Consider the following 18337-nt stretch of genomic DNA (forward strand, 5'->3'; position numbering starts at 1 on the left):
TGATTGCCAAGTGGTGATTAACATTCTACTATAAGGAAGGTTTTCCTTCTCCCTTATTTATTTATTTATTTATTAGATCAGTATGGACTAATGGATTCTTTTTTTCCATAATTGTAATCCATTAATAGGGGTATTATGATGCTCATATTGTCTTAGATTTGCCTCATGGGTGGGAGCTCCTTCAGGCAGGCTCCTTTGTTCCTCTGGTATGTCCCCTCCATTCTTTGAGCACCTCCTTTCTTCTTGGTATACTAATATATGCTGAGCTCAATTGGTATTCTGTGCCAGCCCTGGAATCAGCCATTTCTTCAAGGAGGCCTGGAGAATGGTATTTAGGAACTAGGATCTGGGTTCTCAGAGTGTTCATTGCTGCTAGTATGTCATTGCTTTTGTAGCCAACAGTATCAGGAAATAGATGTATGTATGTGTGTGTATGTGTTTGTTGTGTACATACGTATACATACATGCATATATATGCACAACAAATTGCACAGATACACCTATCTCTATGTCTATAAAAACCATGAGTTTGGCTTCCAGCAAAGACAGATTAACATTTACCCTTCCATGTGAAACAATGAAAACAATGACAAAACATACGAAGCAATGGTTTTCAGGCACCAAAGGGCAGTGATCTCTTGAGAGATGGGAAACAAATGAACTGAATTCTCCAGTTGCCCTGCCCTACTGCCTTGAGAGAATTTTCATGCTGTGACAGAAAGAGGAAGAAACCAGATGGGAGTCCAAGGCAGACCCTCTGTTGAAAAAACAGAGCTGAGCATCAGGGGAGGCCAGGGTGGCTGGCATTCACATGAAAGAGATGATAGAGGAGACAGCTCTGCACAGGGAGAGAACCCCACAGGTCTGCAGAATCTCCTTTGGCACTCAGCTGAATACTCACCAGCTCATTGTGCAAGAAAACTACTTAAGGTCAGTGAAAAGGCCTTTCCTCTTTAACTTTTTGAATTAGAGGAGAGATGTCTGGTGCTCTCCCATGGCCAGGGATAGTGCCTGTTCCCACCAGCTAAGACTGGAAAAATATTTCATGGGGCATTGGGTATAGGACAGAGTAGGGGGTCTTGCCTCTGTAGTAGGGAATGATCAGCCTTGGAGTGAGCACTGCTTCAGCTCCACCTGAGAGTTTACAGGAATATACAAATACCCAACATCCAGCAAGATGAAATTCACAATGTCTGGAACCCAATCGAAAATTACTGGCTGGGTGTGGTGGCTCAGTCTGTAATCCCAGTGCTTTGAGAGGCTGAGGTGTGTTGATTGCTTGAGCTTAAGAGTTTGAGACAGGTCTGGGCAACATGGTGAGATCCCATCTCTACAAAAAGTAAAAAAAAATTAGCCGAGTGTGGTAGCACACATCTGCAGTCCCAGCTACCTGGGAGGCTGAGGTGGAAGGATTGCTTGAGCCTGGAAGGTTGAGGCTGTGGTGAGCTGTGATCATGCCACTGCACTCCAGCCTGGGCAGCAGAGTGAGACCCCATGTCAAAAAATAAATAAATAAAATGTATAACCCAGTTTTTAAAATGGACAAATAATTTGAACAGACTTTACCAAGAAAGATATGTAGACGGCAAATAAATATATGAAACTTGTTAATATTATTAATTATTAGGGAAATGCCAATTAGGACCATAATGAGACACCACTACACACCCTCTAGAATGGCTAACATGAAAGAAGACTGACCATACTAAGTGTTGGTAAAGATGTGAAGCAGTTGGGTCTCTCATACACGCCTGGTGGGAATGTAAAGTGGCACAATCACTTTGGAAAACAGTTTGGCAGTTTCTTAAAAATTAGGCATGCACCTTCCTTATGATATAGCCTTTTCAGTCCTGGATGTGTATTTGCCCAAGAGAACTGGAAAATATGTCCATACAAAGGCTTGTACGTGAATATTCATAGCAGCTTTATTAGTAATAGCCAAAATGTAGAAATCAAATGTCCATCAACAAGTAAATAGTTAAATTAACCATGGCATATCTGTGTGATCAAATACTAATCAACAGACCAGGCTTGGTGGCTCACACCTATAATCCTAGCACTTCGGGAAGCTGAGGTGGGTGAATCACCTGAGGTCAGGAGTTCGATTCCAACCTGGACAACATGGTGAAACCCTGTCTCTACAAAAATACAAAAATTAGGCATGATGGTAGGTGTCTGGAATCCCAGCTACTTGGGAGGCTGAGCAGGAGAATCGCTTGAACCTGGGAGGTGGAAGTTGCAGTGAGCTGAGATCACACCATTGCACTCCCGCCTGGGCAACAGAGTGAGACTCCATCTCAAAAAATATATATATATATATATTATTCAACAATAAAAGGAAATAGAGTATTGATACATGCTACAGCATGGATGACTTTCAGACTAGTAAGATTAGTACATACTCTGATACCATTTGCATAAAATTCTAGAAAACACAGTCATGACAGAAAGTGGCTTGGTTGTCTGGGAATGGGGTATTTGAGGGTGGGATTACAAAGGGACGTGAGTTTTGCAGGTGATGGCTATGTTCATTGTCTTGATTATAGTGATAGTTTCATGGTATGTACATAATGTCACAACTTACCAATTCTGTACTTTAGCAATTACTGCATATCAGTTACACTCTAACAAGATCCAAACAGCAAAATAAAATGAGGGGATACTGTTGTCTCCAATTTCATTTCAGCGCCCTAGGGCCCTTTCCATGTTTGTAGCTTCCCTCTTCAAGACCTTCATTCACAACGTACTGAGTTACTCCTCAATCCTAGGATACATGGTAGTTTTTTAGAATTTCTAACCTGAACTACGGCAAAAACAGTTATACTAACTAGAATTCAATATTTGTTTTTATTTATACTAACTAGAGTTCTGTATTTGTTTTTATTTATTTTTGTCTTTAAGTTTTTGGTCAAAACACTTCTTGAGTCAAAAAAAACTTGGTTCTTTTTTCTCTTCTTTGTATTTTCAGTGTGTGCTATCAATTTAAAATATAGTTAGGTTGATTTATTTGTTTGTATTCCACTTTAGGGTTTCCTCCCATCCTTGTTGACTCTATGTTATCTTCTGAGTAGTAACACGTTAACATAGTAACAAAAGACAAAATATGCAAAAAGAAATACCAGAGTTGTGTCATCCCCCACCCTGTCCCCACCCCTTCCTTCCCTTTCCAGTCTCATGAGTTTCTGGCATTTCCTTCATGTGTTTCTGTATTAGTCTGTTTTCACACTGCTGATTAGACATACCCAAGACTGAGCAATTTACAAAAGAAAGAGGTTTAATTGACTTACAATTCCACACGCTGGGGAGGCTTTACAATCATGCAAGGAGGAGCAAGTCACATCTTTCGGGGATGGCAGCAGGCAAAGAGCTTGTGCAGAGAAATTCCCGTTTTTAAAACCATCAGATCTCATGAGACTCATTCACTAGTACAAGAACAGCACAGGAAAGACCTGACCCCATAATTCAGTCACCTTCCATCAGATTCCTCCCATGACGTGGGAATTGTGGGAGTTACAATTCAAGATAAGATTTGGCTGGGACATAGCCAAACCATATCGTTCCACCTCTGGCCTCTCCCAAATCTCATATCTTCACATTTTAAAACCAATCATGCCTTCCCAACAGTCCCCCAGAGTCTCAGCTTATTTCAGCATTAACTAAAATGTCCACCGTCCAAAGTCTCATCCAAGATAAGGCAAGTCTTTTCTGCCTATGAGCCTGTAAAATCAAAACAAGTTAGTTACTTCCTGGATGCAGTAGGGGTACGGGCATTGGGTAGGTACAGCCATTCCAAATGGGAGAAATTGACCAAAACAAAGGGGCTACATGCCCCACACAAGTCTGAAATCCAGCAGGGCAGTCAAATCTTAAAGCTCCAAAATATCACCTTTGACTCCATGTCTCACATCCAGGTCACACTGATGCAAGAGGTGGGTTCCCATGGTCTTGGGCAGCTCCACCCCTTTGGCTTTGCAGGGTATAGCCTCCCTCCTGGCTGCTTTCATGGGTGGCATTGAGTGTCTGCAGCCTTTCCAGGTGCATGGTACAAGCTGTCAGTGGATCTACTGTTCTGGGGTCTGGAGGACCGTGGCCCTCTTCGCACAGTTCCACTAGGTGGTGCCCCAGTAGGGACTCTGTGTGGGGGCTCCAACCCCACATTTTCCTTCTGCACTGCCCTAGCAGAGATTCTCCATGAGAACCCTGCCCCTGCAGCAGACTTCTGCCTGGGCATCTAGGTGTTTCCATACATCTTTTGAAATCTAGGTGGAAGTTCCCACATCTCAGTTACTGACTTCTGTGCACCCTCAGGCTCAACACCTTGTGGAAGCTGCCAAGGCTTGGGGCTTGCACCATCTGAAGCCATGGCCTGAGCTCTGTGTTGGCCCCTTTCAGCCACAGCTGGAGTGGCTGGGACGCAGGACACCAAGTCCCCAGGCTGCACACAGCATGAACCGTGGGCCAGGCCCATGAAACTACTTTTTCTTCCTGGGCCTTTGGGCCTGTGATGGGAGGCGCTGCCATGAAGGTCTCTAACATGCCCTGCAGACATTTTCCCTATTGTCTTGGGGATTAACATTTGGCTCCTCGTTACTTATGCAAATTTCTGTAGCCAGCTTGAATTTCTCTTGAGAAAATGGGGTTTTCTTTCCTATCACATTGTCAGGCTGCAAATTATCCAGACTTTTATGCACTGCTTCCCTTATAAAACTGAATGCCTTTAACAACACCCATGTTGCCTCTTGAATGCTTTGCTGCTTAGAAATTTCTTCTGCCAGATACCCTAAATCATCTCTCTCTCGTTCAAAGTTCCACAAATCTCTACAGCAGGGGCAAAATGCCACCAGCCTCTTTGCTAAAACATAACAAGAGTCACCTCCGTTCCACTTCCCAACAAGTTCCTCATCTCCATCTGAGACCACCTCAGTCTAGACCTTACTGTTCATATCACTATCAACATTTTTGTCAAAGCCATTCAACAAGTTTCTAGGAAGTTCCAAACCTTCTCACGTTTTCCTGTCTTTTTCTGAGCCCTCCAAAGTGTTCCCATCTCTACCTGTTACCCAGTTCCAAAGTTGCTTCCACATTTTGGGGTATCTTTTCAGCAGCACACCTCCCCACTGGTACAGATGGACTGTATTAGTGCATTTTCACACTGCTGATAAAGGCATACCCAAGACTGGGCAATTTACAAAAGAGGTTTGATCAACTTACAGTTCCATGTAGGTGTGGAGGCCTCACAATCATGTCAGAAGGCAAGGAGGAGCAAGTCACATCTTGCATGGATGGCAGCAGGCAAAGAGCTTGTGCAGGGAAACTCCCATTTTTAAAATCATGAGATCTCGTGAGACTCATTCACTCATGAGAACAGTGCAGGAAAGACTCATCTTTATAATTCATCACCTCCCACTGGGTTCCTCCCTTGTCACGTGGGAATTGTGGGAGTTACAATTCAAGATGAGATTTGGGTGGGGACACAGCTGAACTGTATCAGTTTCTTTTTGTGGAAATAAGCAGGCACATGTATAATTTCATATTCCCTTATTCTTTTACATAAAAGGTTGTACATTATGTTATCTTCTGTTTCTTTTTTTAAAAAACTTCATATATCTTTACAGCCACTCCTGTATTAGTTAACAGAGAGCTATTCCTCCTTTAGCAATTTTTATTGCTAGAGTGCTCTGCTATGTTGACCCAAAACCCAAAATCTAAAATGCTCAAAAATCAAAACCTTTTGTGCACTGACATGATGCCAGATGTGGAAAATTCCACACCTGACTTCATGTGATGGGTCACAGTCAAAACACAGTTAACACTTTGTTTCTTGCACAAAATTGATAAATGTATTATATTAAAATTACCTTCAGGCTATGTGTGTAAGGTGTATGTTAAAAATACACACATTTTGTGTTTAGACTTGGGGCCCATCCCCAAGATGTCTCATTTTGTATATGCAATTATTCCAAATTCCAAAAAAGTGAAAATTTGAAATACTTCTGGTCCCAGGAATTTTGGTTAAGAGATATTAAACCTGTACCACAGTTTATCCACATATGAGGATTTAGATTGTTTATAGCTTCTTTCAGCCACAATGCTGCACTAAATAATCCTGTGCTTGTACAAGAGAGATTGCTAGATCAAAAGGTGAACACATATGTAAGGTTGTTTTGTTTCTTTGTTTGAATAATGCCCAACACCCTTTTGTAAGGTTTAGATCAATTTGAATTGTCACCAGCAATTGTTCCCCAGAGCCTTGTCAAGAGTGTGGTGTTATAGTTACTTTTAATTTTTCCCAGTCTGATAGGTGAGAAAAGATATATTAAGTTTTAATTTGCAGTTATTTTCTTTGAGTGAAATTGAGCTTTTTATAGGACCATTTATATTTAAAAAATTTTTCTTTATGTGAGTTTGTCTGTTCATATCTTTTGTCCATTTTCTAAATCAGATTTTTGGTCCCTTTTCCCCCTTGGTTTTAAAGAGTTCTTTATATATTAGGGATGTTAACTTTTCATTTTTCATATATGTTACAAGTATTTCCTCATTGGTTGTCTTTTATTACTTATGATAATTTTTTTCCTATGAAACAGGTTTTTTTTTTCTAAAAACACTTGTCAGTCTTTTATTAATTGGAATTGTAGTTCTAAGCCTTTTCTACACATAGATCACATGATAATTCACCATGTTTTCTTGTACTACTTGTATGGTTTTGCTTTTTACATTCAGATTTCTGATCCATTTAGAGTATGAGGTGTGGATTTTATCTTGGTTCAAAGATAAAATGCCCCAACATTTGTGCCCCAACGTTTGTAGCATCATTTATTTCAAATATGTTTTTCTCAGTGATTAGAGATGCCTTTATCATGTAATACATTTCCAAATGTAGTTCGATCTATTTCTAGTTTCTGGTCAATCTCCTGTTGTGTCCCTTCCTCAGCACCAAACTGTTGTAAATGGAGCATGTTTTATTGTCCAATAGGGTGTCACTTTGCCTTTTCAGTGTTTTCTGATCTATTCATGAAGGTTTATTTTTCTATATGAACTTTAATATCAGTTTGTCTAACTTCATAAGAAATCTTGATATTTTTATTGAGATTGCATTAAACATATAAATTAACTCAGGGAAAATGGTTATTGAGTCATTCTTCTCAAATGCAAGGGATATCTTTCTGTTTGTTTAAGTCTGATAGTCTCTCTTCCCAGGAGTGTTTTCATGTCTTCTCCACACAAGCTTTACACATTGCTTGGGTTTATTCCTAAGTGTTTTGTCTTTTCTGTTACTGTAAGTAGAATTTTCGTACCATTTTATCTTTAGCTGGCTATTGTTTGTAAATAGGAACGTTACAGGTTTCTGTATGTGAATTTTATTTTTTTATGTTGCCTGAGTTATTTTACTATTTTTTATCATTGATTCTCTAGGGTTTTCTAAGTGTACTATGACTTTGTTTTTTGTCTACCACAATATTGTACTTATATAGAGGAGAAAAGTGTCTTTCTTGCGTACAAAGTGAAATATCACTTTGCTGTTTCTTTTCTTGCTAGTTGGTGTGCACAGTGTCATGAAGCACGATGCCATCATGGATGGAGCCAGCCCAGATTATGTACTGGTGGAAGCAGAAGCCAACCGAGTGGCTCAGGATGCCTTGAAAGCACTGAGGCTCTCTCGTCAGCGGTGTCTGGGAGCAGTGTCTGGTGTTCCCACCTGGACTGGCCACAGGGGGATTTCTGGTGCACCAGCAGGAACAAAGTAAGAGATTGCTGCATGCCATACTTGCAAGGAGGCCAAACAACTAAGGCTAGAAATAAAATCAGGTGTGGAGGCTTATGTTGTTATTTCTCTTCAGGAATAAATCCCTCATGGAAAGATTATAGCAGCGAAATCTGGGTGACTTGTAGAAATACTGTTACAACTTTGCCTTCCTACTTGCTTTCATCCCCTGTTTTCCAAAGTGGCTTCAGGAGAAGTGGTTGGTTTTATTTGAGAGATGGTGTTGTTAAAAATAGTAAGAGATACAGGATAATGATTAAACTTTAATGAGATAATTAGCCAATTTACAACACACATTAATTACTTTGTTATTCAGTATGCTCTTTTAGAATGATTTTCCTACCTGGAATTGAGAATGGTTCCCATCATCTTTTGAACAAGAAACTGAGTGGTTCTCATTCTGAGATGCAGCAGTTCCTTTTTTTTTTTTTTTTTTTGGAGACGGAGTCTCACCCTGTCACCCGGGCTGGAGTGCGGTGGTGTGATCTCAGCCCACTGCAGCCTCCGCCTCCCGAATAGTTGGGATTACAGGCTTCCGCCACCATGCCATGCTAATTTTTGTGTTTTGAGTAAAGATGGGATTTCACCATGTTGGCCAGGCTAGTCTCGAGCTCCTGACCTCAGGTGATCTGCCCGCCTCGGCGTCCTAAAGTGTTGGGATTACAGGCATGAGCCTCTGCACCCGGCCAGCAGTTACTTTCTAGGAGGTTGGTGTGGAAGAGTCAAGGGGGATAGAGCAGAAATGGCGTGGCTGTGAAAGAATAACCATGCAGATGGAAATGTTTCCAGGAAGAAGTTCATTGTTGAAAGAGTATTTTGATCTCTGAGTCTCAAAAGCAAACATTTAATCTACTGTGATTCTTTTCCTTCTTTAGGAGTAGATTTGGTAAGAAAAGGAATTCTAACTTCTCTGTGCAGCATTCTTCATCGACATCTCCAACAGAGAAGTGCCAGGTAATATAGATAACCTTTTTGCTTTCCAGGGTGAGATTTGCTTGATTGAATGCCATAAAAATTTCACCTGATTTTGGGTGTGAAGAAAATGGTTATCTCTGGTGTAATGACACCTGATATTTGTGTTGCATGCTCTGATTTACAATGCACATTCACTTGAATCTAAAAGGACCTGCTGATTTCCTAAAGACAAAGTCTTTAACCCAAGATCCGTAGCAGCATTTCTGTTTTGCCATTAGAAGGTTGACACAGGGATGGATGTGTCGCTGCTAGGACAGCCTGCCTTGTCTAGAGGGGAAGTGCCAGCTCCAGAGACCACAACCCTCTGAAATAAAGGTCCAGAAAACTGCCTTGAATGTTGGTGTCTGTAACTCACCAGCTCTAGAGCAGAGTGCTTGTCTTTCTCTGTTCAAGAATGCCCTGCTTGCCTTGAGTGCTACAGTGGTTAAAACTAGTCCAGACTCCACCATTCAGTGGAAGTCTTTCTGGTTTTTCTGATTAAGGATTATGTTAAAACTCCCAGATTCAGACTCCAATTTTAAGTTAATATGAACGTGTTTAGGAATATGAGTACCTTTTTGACTTCCCATGTTCTGTGCTTTTAGCAGTAGGGATTTGAGACCCTTTCAGAGTTAGATTTGTGTTTTTTTTAAGGAAACTTGCATTAGATGTAAGGTAGGAAAGAGTAAGAAGATTTAAAAGTGAGGAAAAAGAAGTATAGCTATGATACTGTTCCTTATCCACAGTGTACAGGTCAGGGTCCATTTGAGAGGAAGAATAGGAAAAGCCCACAGGCACTGAAAGTGGTCCTGGGCCTCCTAGAGACAGATTTTCCTGAAACCTTGCCTGGAAACCTCCACTCTGCCTTCCCTTCCACCACCATGCAGAGTGGTGACTAAGGGAATGGCTTGGTTGCCCCCCTTTTAATTTTTTTTTTTTTTTTAGGAAATGGTCTCTTAGCAGTGGGAGGATTTAGATATCGGACCCTCCTCCTTTCCCTTTTCATTAGGTGGAGTCTCAGTCTTACCCCGTCAACCTCACCACCCTGGCACATGTGTTGTCTGGTGACCCCTCACAGCTTTTGGGGAAGGAAGTGGGGGCATAAACTAGAGATTAAATATATCAATATAGTGGTCTTCTTTTTCCAGGATGGCATCATGAAAAAGGAGGGAAAAGATAATGTCCCTGAGCATTTTAGTGGAAGAGCAGAAGATGCAAACTCTTCGTCCGGGGCCCTCGCTTCCTCCTCACTCTTGGCTAAAATGAGAGCTAGAAACCACCTGATTCTGCCAGAGCGTTTAGAAAGTGAAAGCGGGCACCTGCAGGAAGCTTCTGCCCTGCTTCCCACCACAGAACATGATGACCTTCTGGTGGAGATGAGAAACTTCATCGCTTTCCAGGCCCACACTGATGGCCAGGCCAGCACTAGGGAGATACTACAGGAGTTTGAATCCAAGTTATCTGCCTCGCAGTCTTGTGTCTTCCGAGAACTATTGAGAAATCTGTGCACTTTTCATAGAACTTCTGGTGGTGAAGGAATTTGGAAACTCAAGCCAGAATACTGCTAAACAACATTGCTTCCTAAACTTTCAAGTCACTTTTTCTAATGGGCATTTCTGATTATTATTATTAATAATCATGTTTGTCAATGGAAGTTGGCTGCACTTGATGTTTGTTTGCATGACATCTACCTCAGAATTAAAACTTTAAGAAGACGAAACTCTTCTCTGAAAGTTAAAAAGTTTTTTTTTTTTTTTTTTTGAGGCGGAGTCTCGCTCTGCCGCCCAGGCTGGAGTGCAGTGGCCAGATCTCAGCTCACTACAAGCTCCGCCTCCCGGGTTCCCACCATTCTCCTGCCTCAGCCTCCCGAGTAGCTGGGACTACAGGCGCTGCTAGCTAAGGGAGAAAATACTTGGATTGATGTTTTTTTTTTTTTTGGCACTCTGAATTATGTTAAAAAATCAGGGACCTAACGGTTACTCCTTGGAGCACATTTGTTCCTTTACCCAAAAGATGCTGTCAGGGAGCACAGTTAGAAGTTTGCAGAACAGAAATCTCAATAATTTTTTTTATTGGTGCTAAAAACAGGTTTTATATTCAGTCAAACCTGTTCAATAAGTTCATCAATATCTGATAACAGCATTATTTTGATGCATAACCTTTAAACATTTAAATTTACTGTTTGCCACCCACAAAGGTCAGGTTTGTTATTTGTTGTTTGATAATTATGTTAATTTTCTTGAAAAGATCCTTTTTCAAGGTACTGGCAAATTGGTGGGTATTTTTATTAGTAAAGCATGAAACAGTTTGTTAATAAATGATAAGACATGTATTTGTGGAAAGTTGTAGGGTATTCAGTTTACCCTGGCTTTCCTTTAAGCAGAGGGCATCTTTTTCCCTTCTACAGTCACAAAAGGGCATCTTTTTCCCTCCTACAGTCACAAAATGTGTTATTAAAAAAAAAATCCAATTAAAGCCAAAAGTAGGTATATAAAAACCACACATGTGCATGCACACAAACATCACTGCAGCCCACAGCAGACCCAGCTGTTATTACTATGAAGTGACACCCCTCCAGACCTCTCTTATCTGCAGGCTGGCAGGCTGTCTTCTCTCCAGTTGCCTTTGTCTTGCACCTGCCTTTGCATTCCTTTCCTGTTTCTGTGGTTTGGATTCCAGCCAAGGCTGTTTGTATCTCGCTACTGTTTATGTGTTTATGGTTCTGTGATGGTGTTGCTTTGATCCTCAGTTTCTTTTCTTTTTTTTTTTTTTGAGATGGAGTCTCGCTCTGTCGCCCAGGCTGGAGTGCAGTGGCGTGATCTCTGCTCACTGCAAGCTCCGTCTCCCGGGTTCACATCATTCTCCTGCCTCAGCCTCCCGAGTACCTGGGACTACAGGTGCCCGCCACCACACCCGGCTAATTTTTTATATTTTTAGTAGAGACGGGGTTTCACTGTGTTAGCCAAGATGGTCTCGATCTCCTGACCTCGTGATCCGCCCGCCTCGGCCTCCTGAAGTGCTGGGATTACAGGTGTGAGCCACCGCGCCCAGCCCAATTTATTTTCTTACCTGTGTTTTTCTTGTTTCCTTCTCAGGATGATTTTATCATCTCATCTTTGAAGTGTTGTTTTCTGAAATTCATTGTATTCCTTGAATTTCTTCTGTAGCTATCTCAGTGCAGTTTGTTTCTTGGATTTGTGTTCTCTGGTCTGCTCTTTTCCTCTCTCATTTTCTGTAGTATACCTGCCCTCCTGCCGTGCTGTTTCTTTACATCTCGCTCATGCTTAACATGGATAGCTGTGTCCAGATCTTCTGTCTGCTTGTCCCTGTGACTCAGACAGGAGGGTCCTGGGCAGGAGGAGCCTTGCTGGACTGCATGAGAGGACATGAGTTTTGCTTTCTCTGCTCTAATATTTTGCTTAAGCCAAGAATCCTTTTCTTAGAGATGTTCTTTATGATTCCTGCCAGGATTTTCTAGTTTTTTTGGATTATAGCTTGTTCATTTCTTTGGTTTTTAGTTTGGTTTATATATAATGAGGGAAGATGATGATTACATTATTTTTGTCACTTTGCCATCATTGTTGAGAAGTCATAGAAGGAATTTTTAAACAGGCCAATAAGTCTTAAACTTGAATACTTGGTTTAGAAGGAAGTCAAAACTCCTTCCTTTTTGACTAAGTGGTTTGTTTCTGGGGAGCTCTTAATTTCTATTTTTATAATCATTAGCCTATAAGGAAATTGTGTCTTCCTTGTTCTCAGGGTGATCTGCTGACCTTGTTCACTCATATGAAGCATTTGGGCATCACATTTATAGTGTCTGAAACATAAACTGTATTGAGCTAGACAAGGTATAGCCTTCTCTTCAAGTAACAAATACTGTCAAAAGCTATAATGCAGTAGGAGCAAGGTGGTCCTTGTTCCAGTTCTTGTCTCAGTTTTTCTGACGTACCATGATCTTGGGAAGGTGGTGTCTCAGTGAGGAGATCTGCACACATTGTCATCATGCCTCCTGGATGGAGGGACTTGGAGAACAATGCAGTAAGTAGAATGGTTTTAACAATGTAGAGAAATTTATTCATTTAAATAAAAATCTAATTTTTGGAACTTTAAAAGCTTTGTACAGTGTAGATTTAATGTATTTAACATGCTTTATCAGCACAAATAAAGGATTTTAAAATTTTGTCAAAAAATTAAATATGTTAATACCATCACCATTAAAAATGGTCAAGCAATAGTCTGCCTCCCCACCCCCACACCATCTTGCACCTGTTCCACAGCTAAGTACAGTCCTATATTTGGTGTGTCTTCTCCATGCATTTAGAGAATCACATGACACGGACTGCTGCTATAATGTCATTTTCTCATTCTTCCTTTACTAATAAAATTTCGAGTTTTACCTGGACGTCTGGCGGCTCAGCTTAAGACTACTACTCAGCGTCCCTTAAAGTTAATTGTGGCCATATGACTAAGTTTTAAACTTCCAAATTGGCCCTTTAAATAAAGAAGCAGGGTATGCACTCTCCTTGACATTCCCCTTTCTTGCTGGCTGGGAGGCCAATGGGAGCTTCAGTAGTGACCTGGCTTCTCAAGAGATGGAAGTCATGTGTTGAGGAAGGAGAAGTTGGCCTGCCAGTCTTGAACTGTTCTCCTTTGACTTGCTATTTAAGAGTAAAATAAAATACTGACTTGCTTAAACTACTGTCTTTTGAAGTCTATTACAGCAACCAGTTTGCTTTAAATATGTAATTTATATTAATGGGGTGATGCCATCCTTATTTTGCAACTAACTTTTCATTTAATATTATGTGCAAGACATTTCTATTCCTGTAAGTATAGCTCTGCCTGCATAGAATTGTTGGATTATGTAGATTTTAAATGTCAGTTGATGTAACAAAATTGCTTGCTTCAATTCACCCTCCATAAAAGGACCCATTTCTCCAAACCCTTGCCAACAGTAAGTGGTATCAATATCGGTAGGTTGTTTTGTTTTGTTTTAACCAATCTCATGATTGAAAGTACCTTTTTTTCACTTGAATTTCCCTGATTACTTATAAAATCAAACATTTGCGTGTTATTGGCCATTTGTAGATCTCTACCATACTTTGCCTATTTGTGTTATATTTGCCTAGTTTTCCTGTGGGTTGTTTATCTTTTAGGATTGTTCCCCTAAACAAAAACAAAAAGGCAGTTATTCCAATGATCAACAAATATTCTTTTCTCCACCAGTTTAAAATGTCAGCTTTCAACTCATCACATGCTAAGTTGTCTATTTCTGACCCGTGGATCCAGGTGTTGGTTCTACCAACCACACTCCTCATGCTGTCATTTGGTGCTTTGCATTGTGTTTTGCCATTCATGGGCAAGTTGCTTTTCCTTTCTCCCCCTCTTCAGTGTCTTATTCTTGGGTGTTTTCTGTTCCAGCTGAATCAAGAATTAGTTTATTAAATTCCAGTAAAATTGTGGTGTTCTTTTGACTAGGGTTGCATTTCTTTCCACATTAATTTAAGAATAAAAGACTTCTTTATAATTAATATAGTGTTTCTGATTAGTATTATGATAGGCCTCATTTTATTAAAGTCTTTTATATTCTTGGATGAAATTTTAATAACTTTCATCATAAATCTCTTGCACATTTCATAATAGGCTTATTCCTAGGTGTTTTACAGATTTTTAGTTTTGGTTGTGAGTCTTTTAACTTTTATATAAAAATATGGAGAATTAGCATATTCTCATATCTACTTTGTGATGTTTATCATATGGAAGTTTTAAAATACAGTAAATTCAGTCTTTCCATTTTTTTTGTTTCTTTAAGAACCATTCCCTAGCTAAGGTCATGAATACATTCTCATAAATTATTAATTCCATATGGACGACTAGTTTCCCTACCACCTTTAACAAATAGTTTATTATTTTCCTCCTGATGTATAATGCCACCTTTACCAATTTACATATAATTATGGAAATGTTTCTTGGCTCTGCATTCTGTTAAATTGGTCCATTTATCTAACTTTGCTAGTAACCCACTGTTTTTATCATTGTGGTGTCATAATTGGTTATCACACATGGTAGAATGATTGTCCTCAAAGTCTTTTCTGGTATATATTGATATAACTGTATAGCTTTTCTTAGTGTAGTAAAGTACACAGTTAAATTTTCTAACATTGAGATATCCTTTAGACTTTCACTTCCAGAATGGCAATGTGAAGGGCCCTCTGGACCCCCTGTCCTAGGAATTAGCTTTAACTGGTGAAAATTGGAACAAAAAATAAACACCTTCCTCTTATACAGAGAGACACAAACACTTAATGTACTGAAAATTATCCTAAAAGCATGTAGAATAAAGTAACACTTATTCAAGGAAATCCAACAGTGAGTCAGACTCTTCAGCCACAACACACTCCCCCCCTCCCTCCCATTTCAGTGGGTGCAGCCAAGAAAACAGAGCTCCGTCTCCCTCAGCTCCCTGTCCAGAGGTATGGTACCTCACAGGGAGGGGCAAGATGCCAGCGTTTCTTATCCCCTGCAGCTCCAAGTGGCAAGAGCTAAATTCATGAAGTTAAAAACTATGACAAGGAAAAAATGCACGAAAGGGGTTCAATAGTAGATTTGAATTGGCAGAAGAAATTGTCAGCCAACTGGCAGATAGAGTAAGAGAGATATGCTTTCCAAAGAACAGAGAATGAAAATGAAAAATGAGCAAAACCCCAGAGAAATGGGAAGCACCATTATATGCACCATTGAAGACCATTAAGTGTGCATGTAATGGGATTACAAGAAGGACAGAAGAAAAAGAAAATATTTAAAGATATAATGACTGAAAACTCTCCAAACTGATTGAAAAACATCTAGGAAGCTTAGTGAACTCCCAGCATGATAAATGCAGAGGGATTCACAGATACATCATAGTAAAAAATGCTGGAAACAAAGATGAGAAAACCTTGAAAGTAGTGAGTGAAAAAAAGATACATCACTTAGGGAACAAAATTAATACTTGACTTCTCAGAAGAAATAATGGAGGCCAGAGGGCAGGTATAACAGCATGCTCGAAGGAAAAGAAGTGTCAACCAAGAATCCCATATCCAACAAATGTATTATTCAAAAATGAAAGTGAAATAAAGACTTTTCCAGATAAACAAAAACAGAAAAATTGTTGTTAACCAACCTGCCTAATAAGTATTAAAGGAAGTTCTTTAGGCTGAAAGCAAATGAAGAGCACCAGTAAAAGCAATTATATAATTATAAAAGTCACATAAATGCATATTTTTCTCCTCTCAACTGATTCAAAATGCAGCTGTATCAAATAATATGTATGTAATGTATTGGTCTATAACATTCAGAAATGTCATATATATAACATTTGTCAAAACAGCACAAAGGAGGTGGGTGGGAGCAAAGCTGTAATAGACTAATGAAATGGCAGATGGTAAAATAATAATTATAACAATGTGTTGTATTTGTAACATTAATGGATACAGTATGTATACCTAAAATATCACAAAAAGGGGGAAAGGGAATATAGCTATATAGGAGGAAAGCTTCTATATATTATTGGACTTAAGCTTGTGTAATTCTACTAGATTCTGATAAGATGTATATGGTAAATGCTAGAGCAACCACTAAGAAAATAACTCCAGAAATATAGTTGAAAAATTATTAATAAAATTAAAATACTACCTTAGAAAATACTCACTTGATGCAAAAGGCAATAGTAAAAGAGAATGAAAAGAACACAATAGATAATAGAAAACAAAGTAATGTGTATTCAACTTATCAATAATAAATGTTAATGAATTTAATCAGGCAGAGACTGTCAGATTGGATTAAAAATACATTCCCACTCTGTGTTATCTATGGGAGACACACTTTAGGTTCAAAGACACAGATAGATTAAAAGTAAAAGGATAGAAAGAGAAATAGTCCAAACAATTGCCACAAAAGAGCTGGACTGGCTGTACTAGTGTCAGACAAAGTAGATCTTAAGACAAAAATGCTCCTAGAGATAGAGACATTTTATAATGATAAAAAGGTTAACTCATCAAAAAAAATATAACAGTTGTAAACATATATATTAACTTAATAACAGTATCAAAACACAGAAAGCAAAAACTGACAGAAATGAAAAAAGAAAATGGCCATAATAGTAACTGGAGACTCCAATAACCTATTTTCAATAATGGACAGAACTAGACAGAAGGTTAATGAAATAGAAGACTTGACCAACACTATAAACCAACTAGGCCCTAACAGACATCTATAGAACACTTTACCCAAGCACTACAGCATATACATTCTCAAATGCTCATGGAACATTCTTCAGGATAGGCCTTATGCTAGACTAGGAAATTTCAATACGTTTAAAAGGATAGAAATAATACAAAGAGCATTTTGTGGTCATAATCACAGGATTAAATTAGAAATAAAAAATGGGAACATTTGAAGAACTCACAATTAGGAAATTGAACAACACACTATTAAATAACCAATACACTAAAGAAGAAAACAAGAAGGTAATCAGAAAGCACTTTGAGACTAATGAAAATTAAGACACAAGTGAACTGTACAGATGCAGCTAAAAAAGTGCTTAGAGGGAAATTTATAGGTGTAAATGCCTGTATTAAGAAGGAAGAAATAAAGCAGTAACCTTCCTTCCACCTTGAGTCATTGAAGAAAGAAAAACTAAACCTAAAGCAAGCAGAAGGAAGGAAATAATAGAGTAGAAATTAATGAAACAAAGAATAGAAAATAGAGAAAATATTACTAGAAACTGGTTATTTGAAAAGATCAATAAATATGACAAATATTTCACTAGATTGACCAATAAAAAGGCAATACTCAAATTACTAGGATATGATATGAAAGAATAGACACTACTACCAACCTTACAGAAATGGGCAATCTGAATAGACCTATCACTAGTGAGCAGATTAAACCAGCAATCAGAAAATTGCCCACGAAGAATAGCCCAGGCACAGACAGTTTTACCCCTGCGTTCTACCAAACAATCAAAGAAATGCTAATAGCAATTGTTCTCAAACTCTTTCAAGAGATAGGAGGGAATACTTCCCAGTATTGCCCTGATAACAAAACCACTCAAAGATATCACAGGAAAACTGCAGACCAATATGTCTTATGAAATACATGCAAAAATCCTCAACTAAATGCTACAAACCAAATCCAGCAACATATAAAAAGAATTATACACCATCACCAAGTAGGATTTATCCCAGGGATATAAGATTGGCTTAACGTGAAAATCAATGTAATACGTATGTCAATATAATTTTAAAAAGTCATCTCTACTGATGAAAAAAAAAAAGGTGCATTTGAATAAATCCAACACCCTTTCATGATAAAAATGGTTGAAAAACAAGGAATGGAAGGAAACCATCTTAACCTGATAAAGAGCATCTATGAAAAATCTACAGCTGTCTTTATACTTAATGGTGAAAAACAATGCTTTCCCACTAAGATTAGAAATAGGACAAGGATGCCCATTATCACACTTCTATTTAACATTGTACTGGAGGTTCTAGCCATTACAATTATACAAGAAGAAAAAAAGTGTGGAAAGGAAGAAGAAAAACTTTGTTCGCAAATAACATGATCTTGTATGTAGAAAAT

The 18337-nt window shown here is 38.9% G+C and overlaps 1 protein-coding gene across 7 annotated transcripts in view; it reads left to right on the top strand.

Annotated features, from left to right (window-relative positions):
- LOC103215829 (DNA excision repair protein ERCC-6) overlaps positions 1 to 13411 on the top strand; it is an 84129-nt gene extending 70718 nt beyond the window's left edge. For all 7 annotated transcript variants that reach the window (XM_007962576.3, XM_007962577.3, XM_038008905.2 and 4 more), the window contains 3 exons: positions 7537 to 7741; positions 8638 to 8716; positions 9865 to 13411. In XM_007962576.3, the coding sequence (XP_007960767.3) occupies positions 7537 to 7741; positions 8638 to 8716; positions 9865 to 10284 (704 nt within the window). In that variant the 3' untranslated portion in view covers positions 10285 to 13411. The remainder of the gene's footprint in view (positions 1 to 7536; positions 7742 to 8637; positions 8717 to 9864) is intronic.
- Positions 13412 to 18337: the final 4926 nt, after the last annotated feature.

This window comes from Chlorocebus sabaeus, chromosome 9, assembly GCF_047675955.1.
Source record: "Chlorocebus sabaeus isolate Y175 chromosome 9, mChlSab1.0.hap1, whole genome shotgun sequence".
NCBI lineage: Eukaryota > Metazoa > Chordata > Mammalia > Primates > Cercopithecidae > Chlorocebus > Chlorocebus sabaeus.